This window comes from Triturus cristatus, chromosome 4_2 (genome assembly GCF_964204655.1).
Source record: "Triturus cristatus chromosome 4_2, aTriCri1.1, whole genome shotgun sequence".
In the NCBI taxonomy this organism is placed as follows: Eukaryota; Metazoa; Chordata; class Amphibia; order Caudata; family Salamandridae; genus Triturus; species Triturus cristatus.
The window spans coordinates 932,697,769-932,712,794 of NC_140586.1; the positions used below are offsets into that span (position 1 = coordinate 932,697,769).

General features: G+C 40.7%; 1 protein-coding gene across 1 annotated transcript in view; it reads left to right on the plus strand.

Moving 5' to 3' along the window:
- The window catches only part of LOC146838949 (uncharacterized), a 264,177-nt gene that overhangs the window by 40,001 nt on the left and 209,150 nt on the right, over positions 1-15,026 (plus strand). The window contains exon 2 of the mRNA XM_085599991.1: positions 9,583-11,709. Coding sequence (XP_085456117.1) covers positions 10,276-11,709 — 1,434 coding nt within the window. The 5' untranslated portion in view covers positions 9,583-10,275. The remainder of the gene's footprint in view (positions 1-9,582; positions 11,710-15,026) is intronic.

Here is a 15,026-nt window from a genome sequence, read left to right on the forward strand (position 1 = left end):
ACCTTTGCAACGGAGCGCATCACCATCCCACTCTATGCAAAGGAATTATATAATTAATATCGGGATTAAAAGTTTTAAAAATGTTTTGTAAAAGTCTTCAATAAAACTGACTTTTGCTGATTTTGAGGGTTTTTGTGAGCATCGCTACTCTAGCAGTTGTAATATGGGCCTTAAGATCTTTTTGTTCTGGTGTTAATCAGTGAGAGGTGCTGAGTCTAAGTAGACTCCTTAATCAGTATCCGCTGGAAAATCCGCTCCATCAGAATGTGTTCACCTGATCTTCTTTAGAAGTTATATGTAGAGACTGAGGACTGGGATTAATTTCTAGGGATGTTTCTCATGGAATCTGTACTTGAAATTTGGTTAGGTTATGAAGACGAGTCTACGATGGCTGGGGCATCAGGAGCACCAACAGTGAAGGTCGGAGGGAGGACTTTATAAGCAGTCAATTCATTTAAGAAGGTGCTTGGCAACCATCTGTGTTGTATTGGGTTGTTTGCTGTTGCTTCAGTTCGTTCAGTTATTGCGTTCTTCAACTTTGTTGTGTTGGATTTACTTTTTTGGTTCCCTGGTGCTCTGCCTGAACTCTGACTTGTCTCTAAAATATATAACTTGTTGCATTATTATTAATGGCGAGTCTTGTATAGCCCACAGCTACCCACATGGGATTTCCCGGTGCTCTTGCAGCAGGTCGAGTCTATCCAAGCCCCACTGACTCAGAACAACCAAGTCTTCAACTGTCTACGAAAGGTGGACAGCAAGGTACAGCTTCTCAAGGGTCCCAGTAGGGCATTTCGCAACGTAGAACCTTGATAGGAAAGGAGTGGCCTCCCATGCTTGTATGTTTGACTCTGGGGACAGTGCTCAGGGACAGTTCGATGGAGCAAAGGGGGCGGGAACTGTTTGCTGACTAGTTGTCTGAACTCTGAATGGCCTCTGGATTATCACTTGGTGTTGGTTGCTGTGTTTGTTCTCCTACCTACTTCCTGAATTACAGGTTCGCTTTCAATCAGAAATTCCACCATTGAGGTTTCCAGCTTCCTGCTAAGTTCCCTGTAGCCTGCCATTAAGAAGCCTGTAAGCGTTCCCACCAGTTCCTTCTTTTCTAGGATAATTTAAGTGTTAATGAGTCATAGTAAAAACTTGTTTATTTTTCATGCCTTCGGTGCACATTTGGCATTTACCTACGAAAACACTATAGTGGATTGCCTGAAGTATGCAAGACGTGGTTGGCAAGATTGCAACATTCCTGCTGTCTTTTTAGGCCTCGCCTGAGCCAGCGCGCACGTGCTGCTCTGCAAGACATTTAAGAAGGGCTTTAAACTTTGGAACACGAGCTCGTGCGTGTGCTTTTGTTTTCTTCACCCGCTATTGGCCTTTGCATGCATCTTTCTAAGAAAGACAGCACGCAATTGGCCAAAGACGGGTGCATGTCCCGCCTCCTCTCTGCCCTGGCCTAGTGTCCGCGGGAGCAAGCGCGGCTTTCCTCCCTCGTCATGGCTCATTAAGCACAGTGTGCACTTTCAGCTCCATAACGCGGTAGCTTTCACTTTCACATACTGCACTTGTTTTATTTATTTATTTATTCTTTTCTTTGTGAGCCACTCACTGCAGGCACGACGTGTTTATTTTTTATTAACGAAGCATTGCGCTTTAATACGCTTTAAATTTCAAATGCCGTACTGGGCTGTACAGAGCCCTCATTGCTGTGCATGTCCTACATGAATGGATATTTGTTTGTTGTATAGTGTGCAGTACTGGGCTTTACAGAGCCCTCATTGCTGTGCGTGCACTACATGAACGGATAAAATTAGCTTTTGCTCTACAAGGTCTGCTGGCTGTTTGTTTAGCAAATTCATACAGCGCAAACTGAACTCAAGAGTAGTAGAGTCCTTTACAAGACACCCAGTTTCATTACATGAGCCACTCTCACTGCAGGCACGTGTTTTCTAAATTAACTGAGCATTGCGCTTTAAATTTTAAATGCAGTACTGGGCTGTACAGAGCGAGCATCATGCGTGATAAATCAATTAATCTCCCCATGGTTGCCGTGTTTACTAAAAACGGGGTGCTAAGGAACATTCACATGCGCTATAAGAAGGGACCACCCCATTAAATCTGTTTCGTGTTCTATCTACTCGCGGTTTTTTGTTTCTAATATTCGGCCTCTTTCTGCTCTCCCATGTGCCCCCTTCGAGATCCTTCTCTCCTTCCAAATCCTGTCAGCACCCTCCTACCCAATAGTCCACCACCACCATGTCCACCACCACCACGTCCACCACCACGTCCACCACCACCACATCCACCACCACCACATCCACCGCCACCACCACCACGTCCACCACCCCCACGTCCACCATGTCGTCCACCGCTACCACATCCACATCCACCACCACCACGTCCTCCACCACCACGTCCAAGTCCACCACCAAGACCACCACCAAGTCCACCACCACATCCACCATCTCCACGTCCACCACCTCGTCCACCACCACCACCACGTCTATCACCACCACCCGTGACAGGTAAAGTGTCACTGGAGGGCAGGGGTAATAAGTGTGTCCACCTCGGCTGTACATGGGACATTTAAGGATGCATTGTGTGCGAGAAGACGGAAATAGGGGCTAGAAGTATTATACCAGACCCAAGATACATTTTGAAGAGGCGCAATGTCACAGGGGCTCCTGTAAAAGCACTCGCAGCATCTCTACCTCACAGTGGTATACCTGCACGAGCCACTCACTCGAAACAAGCATTGGCATAGCCGATAGGTCTCGCCTTTGGGACCTTATGAGTATTTAGCTATGCAACACTTGATATTGTTGCACCAAGGATATTGTGCTGGATAACTAAACACTTATAAGGTCCCAAAGGCGAGACCTATTGGCTATGCCAATGCTTATTTTTCTTACTCCGAATCCCCCTGCATTCTAGGATTTAGTCCATCAATTTTTACTTACTTCTGCCCAGGCAGAACTACATTTTAGGGAGTCTGGGTCGATCAAGACTACGAATCCCAACACTTGCCAGTTCCCATTCAGTCCTACCCAACGTGCATCATTAAGGTTGAAGTGCTTTTTAATCTGAAAGTTGTTTGGCTGTCAACTCTGGGTCCCTCTGCAGCATGTGGTCTTGGTCAAAGGGTTTGTATTGCGTTACAGGACAAATGAAAAAAGCCAGGTTTGCTTGCTGATAGCAGGCTTGTGCAATAATTCAGCCCATATAAGGTCAGTATTAAATATCTGTCTCTCCAAGGAGTGAACGTCGACCCAGACATTCCCACGCATTTGACTTTTAGTCTGAATGCAGGGAACTGAGCCACCAGAAACGTAAGAAAGAAGGGAGCTTCCCGTGGGATTGAAAAAAGAAGGACCATTCTGATGAGCTCGGTCTGTTTGGCTATAAAAAGTAGTTCATGGTATTGCTTACCAGGTTGACAAATAGGATAAAAATAGGACTGAGCCAGTGATCTCAGACTGCATATAGTGAAGTGTGGATGTAAGAACGCAACCTTTGGTGAATGAATAGATCAACAGAATTTGAATTCAAGAGCTGCCTTGAAATTATCAGATCAGGCGAGCAAGTTGTCTTTGTCTGCCATAATTAATTTCTTTTCCTGAATAACCAAAAAGTGGGGGGCAAACCATTGAAAAAGGGGCACTTTCCTACAAGGAATCATTCTCATCTAGCATTTTGAGCCCGTCCTCAACTATGTGTGTACGGATTGTTTACATGCTGTGACCCTGGCGGAAGCTGGATTTGAATTGCTCTATATGGTGCATAATTGGACATGGGCACATTTCTCAAGGAACTTTGCTAGAGTCGAAATGTTGGAAATTGGACGCAAGTTATTTGGGTCCTCATAATCTAATGTGGGTTTTTTTGGAATAGGGGTTACCTGCCTGGATATTAGGCAGTCTGTTATAGCGCCTTGAAGTAGTGAAGCATTCACTGTCTTGGTCCAAAGTGAGAGTATAGATGTGTTAATCTCAAGTTAGATAGCAAAGGGGTGGTTTGACGGTTTAAGTGGTCTTAGAATTTTAAAAATAGCGTTTTCATCAAAGATTTTGAATGTGTTCCACGAAGCATTGTTTTTGAGGGTACGTCCAGGTAACAGAGGCAGGAGGGTGTTGTTTATTGAGATGACCGAAAGGTGCTCTATTGTTGTTTGAAGATCATTTTCAATGTTTGCCTTTTCCAGGAAGGAGGCAAATTCCTCGTATTTTGGATGCAGGTTAGATCAAACAGTGGATAGGTTGGGCTGTCTATTAGATTGTAGTTTTACAATTTCTAATAGCCTTTTTAGGTGATTTCTGGCTTGGTCTAGTTGGTTTCTAAAGAAATTTGCTTTTATATTTCTGATGCCTTTGTAGATGCTTCTCAGAGATCTCAAGTGCTTAAGGTGTTCGAGGAACAGTGAGAATCTCCACTCTTGTTCAGTGTGTATCAAATTGTGTCTTTCTTAAGTTAGGTTACCATTATACCATCGTTTGGAGTCTTTAGTGGACATTATTTTTAGCTGTAAGGGCGCTATTGTGTCAAGAATGTTTATCATGAAGTTGTTCTAATGGTCTGTAAGGTCATGTACATCAGACTTGTCCACAGGAAGAGGCAGGATGTTATTGCTGACAGATGTCAGTTCGTTATGGTTTGTTTAGAGGGCTCCTTTACCAGTATCTGTTTTTTTTTAGTTGAGCTTTGTGTGGCTTCAGTGATTAGGAAGGTGATGATGTAGTAGTGGTCTGTTCAGTTGCAAGGTACGATAGATTCAGGTTGAATGGAATTGGCCTTGACAATGATTAGATCCAAGGTCGCACCCAAGTTATGTGTAGTGCTGTCAGAGATTTGGATCAGGTTAAGGTCCTCTATAAAGGTTTTTAGGCTGTCCGCTGAGGGATCATCCTGGTTGTTCCAATGGATGTTGAAATCTCCAAGGAAGATCTAGGTGCAGTGTTGCTCCATGTTGCAGGTGGATTACCATAATTTGTTCGATGAATTAGAGGTTGTCTCCAGGTGGGTGGTAAATCACATGTATTTTGCATGTAGGCCTGTAGGTACTCGCAGTGTTTATGCATAGATATTCACGGAGAATAGCACAACGGTTTGTAACTGTATCACCGCAAGGTTATTGTGGTGCGTGTAGATGATGCCTCCACCTGGTCTGCAAGGTCTGTCTGATCTTATGATGTGGTAGCTAGGTGGGACTAATATGTCAATGATTGGTGTGGAAGAGTCTTTAACCATGTTTCAGTCAAGATTACTAGATTAAGCTTGTGTGCCAGGATGAGGTCAGCGATGTCCGCCGCATTTTTCTTTGCTGCCCTACAATTGAGTGCATCTATTTCAGGTATAGTTTGGTGTCCCCTGAGGTAGTCTATATGATGGGACTCTCTTAAGGTTAGTCTTGTTTACGTCTCTAGAGTTGGGCCTAGGTTTTCTGTGTGGGTTTCGAGGGAATTGTTTGGATAAGAGCCAGATTGTCTGGGTTATTGTGCTGTGTTGGCTTATATGTGAAGAGAACGGAGTGAATGTGACTGTCTAATAGCGTATCCTTTGGTCTGATTGGCCATGTGGAGGCATTGGGGTAGGGTATAGTCTGCATCTCCAGTAAGGTGTTGGGGAGATCATTGAGGACATATTGGCAGGGGTGTATGATGTCAGTCGTGAGAGGTAGTTAGTAAGTTGGGAATGGTTGTATCTATTATTTTCTGGAGTCCTGATGGGCCACCTGTTGTAAGCTTACTCTAGGTGATTTTTCTTAGGTTCTGTAAGTCTGTCTTGAGTTGTTGAAGGTCCTGTGTAGTTTGACCAAGTCTGGATTCTAGCAAGGTGTGGGAACAGGTGGGTGTGGCCAAGGGACTAGGTGGTGTTATGGGCTGAGGTGTTAGAGTAGTGCTGGCCTGAGAGAGCTAGTGGGGGAGGGGGATTGAGAGAGATTTAAGCTTTGGGTATGGAAGAGTAGAGATCTGTAGCTTACTGGTTAGAGGCATTTGAGACTTGTGGGTCAGATTACTAGTCAAGTTTGGAAGTTCAGAATTGAAGAGTATTATAGTTTTGGTCATGGGGAGTGTCGGAGGCAAGCTGATATTATCCAAGGAGGTGTATTCGGAGGTCGAACTTAGAATAGGGGTGATATTTACTTTTGTTGCTGTGTAATTCTGCGACCCTTGCTCTAGCAGTGAAGTGTGGGCGCATTCTGGTTTGGTGAGGTTGTGGTCAGATGATTGGACGAGGATAATCCCATTGTTATAAATGGAGATGGCTACCTCTGCACTGCTAGCTGGAGAGGGAGCTACGGATATTTTTAGACCATGAGTCGTCGTATGGGATGTAGAGATCGAGAGCAGTGAGTAAATGGCTTTCCTCCATAGGGCTCTTCTTTTGGTGTAGAAGATAAGATCACTTATTAAGGATCCTGCAGAAGTAGGGGTCCGAGATTAGTGTTTCTGGGTGAGACTTGAGCTGTGTGCGTTTGAAGCTCTTGGAGCTTGTTGTTTGTTAGATCAGGAGGCTATTTAATTTTATAGGCATTGGGGCTGCCAAGTTCCAGTTTGGTGTCTAGTGCATATGGTGAATCAGTATCCATGTCTGAGCGCAGCACTGGACCCAGATAATGGGGGGTTAAGGCATGTGAGTGAGGGTAGTGAGACACACTGAGCTCTCATCTAGGCTGACCAGCCTCTTAGCTATAACAGGGCGTGGAACCCAGTGAGATGTGAGTGAGTCAAAGTACAGTTCTCCTGATTAGCCTTCAACACTTTTTCATGTCATAGTGCTCCGGCCCAATGAGAAGTGCATTGTGAAGGTTAATTTCCAGAATCCTACACAGTTAAAGGGTAGAACGCTGGTCTGGTGCCCATTTATGTTTTCCATCAAGCAGTATCCCAGCTCGAGTCTTAGCAAAAGCACTATATTCTACTTCTTTAGCAGTGATTAAAAAACACTTTTAAAAGTGGCATTTTTCTGCTTTGAGACCGACTGTACAAAAACACTGGATTGATTGGGACATAAAGAAATCTTAGGCCTGAAGTTTTAATCAATAGATATCTTAAATTCAGTTTTATTAAAAGCGATAGGGTGATTCGAGATTTACTGTTGACCCACAAATAGAGCGAGGGAGACTAAAAACAAAATTTTACATGTGTGCTCTGAGGCAGTCTGCTTGCTAATAACACCAAATGGCTACTTAGACGAATCGGTTATATTCAAAATATCGGCTTAAACAGTTCATGTTCCTTTACTTGCATGTAACAATGACAATATATTTTTAAGCGTATTGTGAACACATACTATAAATGCATCTCCAAAATGGGGAGCTTATCTGATAATTACGCAATGAATTGCACTGTGGGTCAGTTTAAGCGGCAGAATGAGTTCCTCTGCACTTTACGAACAGCAAGCTACCTATTGAAACAGATAACATGAAATGGTAGTTTCAAATGCATGACTTGTAAATGTGAAAGGTTAGCTATCATTTGCTTTTGTCCACGGCAGGTTTCAGACCACAGAAACACCACAAGTAAACAGAGGATAGGAAAACACTTGGTTTACCATGATGTACCCTGTGGCCCAAGCAGAGGGCCAGTTATTTCTGTTTGTTATAATGCCAGGGTTTTGAGGTGGCAGCACAAAGAAATGTTAAAATACATACCTTGATTTTAGTATAAGTGAGATTTATGTATTGAGTCATTCAGTTTCTTAGTGGATTTGAGGGCTTTTTTAGTCTTTAATCTTCTGAGATCAGATATGTGCAGTTACTATACAAGAAACTTCTCTTAGGAAATGCAGGGTGACGTTCAAGTAAAAGATAGTACTTAGATTGAATTGTAGTACGCAGTAAATATACATTTATTGAGGTACTGGATATTTTTCTCCTTGTGATGGGAAATGAAGTAGACATGGGGGGGCATGAGAAGCTTGTTTTTTCTCCCTTGATGTGTTTACACACTTTTCATATATTTATATAAAATCGAGTTCCACCAGTAGTCTTCAGGCTGCCACACAGTCTCCGCAACTGGCTTAGCGAAAGGTGTTTCAAATGAGTTTAATCGAATAGAGTGCAGCTTATGATTTCTAATTCTACACTTAAAAGTAATGAGAAATGGTGAGTTCTATGCTCAAATACTGCATTGAAACTACTAAAATAGATATAAATAGGGGCATCATTGACAATACAAAATAGAAAAGTTATTAGTCCTTGAATATAAATAAGCAGCTTATACTATAAAATAAGTACTTATAAAAACTGGTAGAAAACGGAACGGAAGTGGATAGAAATAAATGTCCTCCTTTTTAGGGCATATGCATCTTTACAAGTCAAAGGGCAATTGTGCGGACCATAGTCAAGAGAAGTTGGTTGAATAGAGTTAGTTGAATCGTCAGACAGCTCTATTGTTTCGGAGTTAATTGTTTGCATATTCATAGCTACAGAAGTGAAGACCTACATTAAGTTTTTCAAAACTTCCCATTTGTACCGTGATATTGTTACTCTGGTTTATTTTACATATCTAGAGTGCCAGTATCACAGTAAAGGCCGTCATTACACATGAACTAGTGTTTAGTTTGATAGTTATTGAAACAGAAACTAAATCAACACAAATTTGTTGGGAATTTATTTGGTGTGATATTTATCAAATACTACCAATTTTTGCTTTTGGAATTGGGCTTAAAATGGATTTTAATGCTTACCTATTTGAAATGCTGTAATTTAACAAGGCATGCATTCTTTATCTATGTCATTAATTACTGGGTATGATAACCATTGAAACGTATATATTTCTGATTCCTGCCTAGGTAGGTGTTTGCGCCGGGATCTCAATTTAAAAAATACAACTGTGATGCGGTTCTAGATAGAAAATAAAACCGTCTAATAAGAGGCACCACTCCTTCTCTTTCATGAAAAGGTAAACTAATGAGGAGATAAAAAATACATTAATTCCAACCATATTTAGTTAGAATTTCACTGGTTAGTATTAGTTATACATGTGTTTTTTACAAGCAAAAAATTGAATTGCATTTTATGGGGACAAAAAACACAAAACTTTGTTTTTGTAAATAATTTTGTGCAAGTTATTTAGTGGTGATTCATCTGAATGTCGAATGCAATAGGGGTGCTAAACAGAGGTTTAATCATGAAATATGAAAGTCTTTCATAAAAGGAACCGTTTTTGTCTGTGGGTAGGGACCATGATCAGTACATGCACCACTATAGGACATTGTGTTTCTGTCTAACACATGCTATTCATGTGTTTTTATATTTAGATGTTTTGTACAATATTGCTGTGCCTAAACTGCACACATAACCAATTCTATATTTGATATAGGGTTTTGCTTCTTATGTTGCAGATATTTGTATTTGTTCATTGCAATGTGCTTATATTTTGTTTTACTTCATACATTGTTATATGTAGTGCATTTCAATTTTTCTTTGTTCTATACCAAAAGCTTGAGATTTTGTTAATAACTAGATCAATATCTTTATTCCAATAGCATGAAATTTCATTAAATGGATAGTTTCACTTTTCCTAAAAGATAAGATGCTCTAATGATTCCTCTTAAAGTATCCATGTTTTATGATTTTAGATCTCCATAACTCCAACAGCGGGAGAATCCATGTGCATCTTAAACTAAGACCCATCGGAAATGTGTACCATAGAAGCTGGAAGCAATGGTGTTTGTTCTTCAGAAAGGGAGCAGTATCACAAGAGGATGAATAACCCAAGTATGAACAGATCCATCCTGCAAGTAACCAACTAAAGCAATCCATTGGATGTACGAGTCGGAGTACCTTCACACCATCTGACTAAAACAGATAAACATGTACCAAATCAAAAGGCAAATATGCTTTATAACATTTCCAACACTGTCCTTGATCTGAGCTCTCCCAGTGATAGTCACAGCATTGCTCTACTGCATAAAAAAATGATAATCGTGTTTTATTTGCGGTTAATGTAATCATCTTTTGGCCACACTATAAAAACTACATTGAATGTTCGAATCTGCAGAATACATACCTTGTAAACCATGCAACTAAAGGGTAAAAGATGTAGCAATGCTTCTTGCAGTACTGAGCGATGTACTAACATTTCAGACTTATTTTCCTCTTGTGTAAAATGTAATGTGATTGAACAAGAAAAGACAACCCTCACCAGAGAACAAAGAATGTCATGACTGTGGAATTAATTTAGGCAATATTAATCTTCTCTATTGTTGGAAAATTCTTATCTGCAATACCACATACATGTGAATGTGCAAATAAATGAAGTTTTATTCACCATGACGGGCCATCAGCAAACTAATCTGGATGATGAACATAAAAATGCAGCCAAGCAAGAGTCTGAATTGCCAAGAGAAAAACAAAGCACAGGCAGCGAACGTGTGAAAAGCTTAAAAGTCACATCATCAACCCTAAAATGCCACCAGCAAACAAAGAAAGGAAACAAAATATTCATGTGCAGCGAGTGTGGGAAGACCTATAAGCAGTCCTCACTCCTAAGGGTCCATCATAGAATACACACAGGGGAAAAACCATATGTGTGTATTGAGTGTGGAAAGGGTTTCATTCAGTCATCAGACCTAAAGCGCCATCTACAAATTCACTCAAGAGAAAAAACATATATTTGCCATGAGTGTGGCAAGGGATTTGATCAGGCATCGGGCCTATTGTGCCACAAGCGAACTCACACAGGAGAAAAACCCTACGCATGCACTGAATGCGGGAAGAGCTTTAGTCGGTCATCAATCCTAAGGCAGCATCAACAAACCCACACAGGAGAAAAACCATACACATGCAGCGAATGTGGGAAGAGCTATATTCAGATGGCACACCTAAGACTGCATCAACGAACACACACCGGCGAAAAACCATTTAAGTGCAATGAATGTGGTATGAGTTTCAATGTATCATCAAGCCTATTGTCTCACAAGCGAACGCATGCAACACATAAAGCAGTCAAATGCAGTCAGTGTGGAAAAGGCTTTAATCGCTCATCATATCTAAAGATCCATGAGAGAACACACACAGGTGAAAAACCATACAAGTGTGGTGAATGTGGTGCAAGTTTTAGTCATTCAAAAACCCTGAAGTATCATCAGCAAATGCACACTGGTGAAAAACCATATAAATGTAAGTACTGTGGAAAGGGCTTTCATGAATCTTCAAGGCTAGTGGTCCATCTGCGAACGCACACAGGAGAAAAACCATACACATGCAACATATGTTGGAAGAGTTTTAATGAATCATCATACCTAAGGGTACACCAACGAACACACACAGGAGAAAAACCATACATTTGTAGTGAATGTGGGGCAAGTTTCATTTATCCATCAGCTCTAAAGGCCCATCAGCAAACACACACACGAGAAAGAACTCACATTTGTGGTGAATGTGGGAAGAGCTTCAAAGCAACATCCATAAGGAGCCATCGGCTAACACACACTTCAGTAAAGCCATACACCTGCAATAAATGTGGAAAGAGCTTTAATAGACCATTAACCCTAGTGTGGCATCAGCGAACACACACAGGAGAAAAACCATGTAAGTGCAACACCTGTGGGAAGGGTTTTATTAATTCGTCCGGTCTAAAACGCCACTGGCAAACCCACACAGGAGAAAAACCACACACATGCAGCAAATGTGGGAAGAGCTTTATTCAGTTGTCGCACCTAACACGTCACATGCAGATACACAGAAAAAACATAGATGTGCAATGAAAATGGGAAGAACTTTGAATAATTATCAGCCATAGGGTACCATTCACAAATATAATAGTGGAGAAGAAACAAAAAGATAGTGAATGTAGGCTTTTGTGAATTGTCCTCCCAGAGAGCACTCAATTGAAAAACCAATGCATTCAGTGAATCTGATTAATATCTCTCTTAATTTTATATTCTTAATGTGCTATCAGGAAACACACACAAAGGGGGAGACGAACGTAGGAAATATGGGATGAATGTGCCAGCTATCAGTGTTAAAGAACAAACATGATGCAGTGATTGTGGGTTAAGCCTAAATCTATGTCAGTAAATACGTATGGCACGAACTCATTAAATTTAATAAAATTATTAACCGCTGTACTAATGTAATGTTAGGAACTCAAAAGTGGACATGTGTATATAAGAAATTCCAAGGAATGATCTTAAACTCAGTTAGACCCTCAAACGTATGGTTTGTTTAACAGAGAAGCAAAACCATTCATGATTGCTGAATATATAATGAGTTGCAAACCTATTCAAGTTCGCTGAGTATGGCATGATTTTCATCCATTAATGTGTCATAAGGCTGTTACTTCAAGAATGTTGAGAAACCCTTTTTGTGCAGCCTCTCACACACCTATGCCATTCTCACTATATTGTGTATTGTTTCTAGGAAGTCACACTTGCATTCTTGTTATTATATTGTATACACATTTTTTTAATCTTAACTGGTTTTTACTGTATTGTCTCAGTGCAGTTAGTTGTTCTCTGTTACAACATTGCATAATAATGTACAGTACTTTCATGCATACAAATCCTCTTGCTGTATACGTATAAGAGGTTTTATATGCTATATGCACAGAGCATACCTATATAAAGTATTTTCCAACAGTATTAAAGAAGTCTGATTGCTGTGTAGTGGAAGAATAAGGGTTGGAAATTATTCATAAATAAATTAACGAAGTGTAAATATAAAAAAATCTGACATATAACATTGTTTACATTTGTCAGAGTATGGTTGGTTAGACTGGAACGCTCTCTGCAAGGAATGACACTAAGCGGTGCAGAAGAGGACTAACACTGAAAATTGTCAACAACCGCAAGTCCTATGAACAGAGGTTGTGGTGACTTTGGAGAAGCTCCTTTCTGATGCCAGCTGTGCTTTTCTTTCCCCTTCGTTTTCTTCTTCCTGGTCACACCTTAGCCTCCCACTTCTCCAGGTTGAGTTAATGGCAAATTAACCAATTTGAACTATTTCTCTGTTTGGGTTGGAGAGACTGACCATGGAGCCGGCATATTTTCATGCTAGAAGTTTGGTTTCAATACACTTTTGGTTCTGCATAACCTTTCGTGTTACAGTAGACAGTCATCTGTAGATAAAAACATTAACACAAAGAGGAAATCACTAATCAACCATGATGCTCTTATCTTTGCAACTGCATGCTCTGATTGTGAGAGCGTAATTGGTACATCTTTTGAAACAAGACCTGTTTAAGCTTCAACTTGTTATGGAACACCTTTCTTTGCAAGTGGATCTTGTGATGAATTAACTCTGAAGTCATGTTTGTGTTCAGGAGTTAAAAACGGTATAAAATAGTCCAGGTTCTTTCATTTATCTGTGTGATTGAAATATATATTACGTTTGTAAGAGAATTCAAGAATATGACACTTCATTTTACCCTCTAATCAGTAGCTCAGAACTTGCTCTCAAGTACTGAGTAACCCACACCCAATGCCGCTTTTATTTGTTATGATGTGAGAGATTCCATCCCAGTCATTTAATACCCAAATTAATGAATACCTACCCTATTATGAGCCTTAAAACTACTGGGGTATGAACAGCTCACTGGTTTCAGTAGAACATTAATGACCTCAAGGTGAACCCAAATTTGCATGATCAGTAACCTTACCTGTTAATTCTCTCAGAACAAGCAACATTGATACAATTATTTATTTTGACTTAAACTAGTTGTTTAAATTAAATAACACTGTAAGGGCGGCATTGTGGGTCACACTTGCTGAAAACTGACAGTATTTCTACAGTTTGTCTCAGTATTGTAATATTGGAAAATATAGTTTACTGTATGTGTCCCAACAATTTTATCTCAAAAGAAAATCTCAAATGTATTAAGGCAGGAGCAAATCTACAAAGAATTAATATTACTTATTCTAGTGCGAAAGTCACAAGAAGGGGAAGAAACTTTCCGCTGTGCCAGTCTGTTGACTATACGGAAACATTCAACAGCAAGAGTTTATGCCTAAATGTACAGTAGGAGCCTGGGTGTCATAGTTCATGGATTTTGGTCACCAATCTAAAGGGGTGCCACAAAGCTAGTTCTATTCACCTCCAGAGAAAAACCATGATTTCTAATTGTAATAGCATTCACAGCATCCCACATATAGGGGAAAATTGTAATGGGATGACAGTGGAAACGCTGGTGCAAGGCTCGTCACACTTCCTTTGGAACTGCAGCACTTCCTTCGGAACTGCTCATCGAAGTCTGCAATGAAGCAGTGTCAGAAAATAATCTTGGAACATTAGTATAATATACAATTCTACCTAATTATCTTAAGTAACAAGTCCTCTAACTCACCAGTTTCTTCACTTACTTAATGCAGTCTCTAACTGGGAATATAAGAAAACCATGGTTACTATTTGTGCTTTTGAAATTCTTGCGTGGAGCATTAATGCGTAACTCTATGGACCTTTAGAGAGTTAAATGCTTTTTTTTTTTTTTTTAACTTTATTTTTCAATTTGCATTATACAAATTCAAAAAACAAATCGGCATCAATACAGCGTACATAGACATACTATTGGTGTTATCATTGGCATGTAGCACAGATGGTCGGATGGGGGGGTAAAAATACCATGGGGTCACATAAGTATCCAGAAGCGTTCTACAGTGAGGAGAAACATGGGGCATAACATCGAGTCCCAGTGCGCATATAACCGGGGTCAGTCCCCTCACTCCGTGGCAAGGGGATGTCCGCTTTCCTCATCCAACCCACTCTCCTCGCCATCAGTCGTATCCTGCGAGGAGGACTCCCTCTCCGCCAACCCTGAAAAGCACAACACCCACCAAACCATGAGGTCTTCTTGCAGTTTACCATCCCTTTGGATGAGTTGCATGTGTGTTTCTTCAGCTAGGGACCACTCTCAGACATCTTTAAGCCAGATGGACACTTCTGGGCCCCTCTGCAACATCCAGGTTATAGCTACCCTTCGCCTAGCAAGCACTAGCATTAACTGCAGAAGCTTACATGGGAGTTTCCTATTCTTTGGCTTCCGGACAAATGCAAGTAAACAATGCAAGGGTTCAAGCTGCATTCA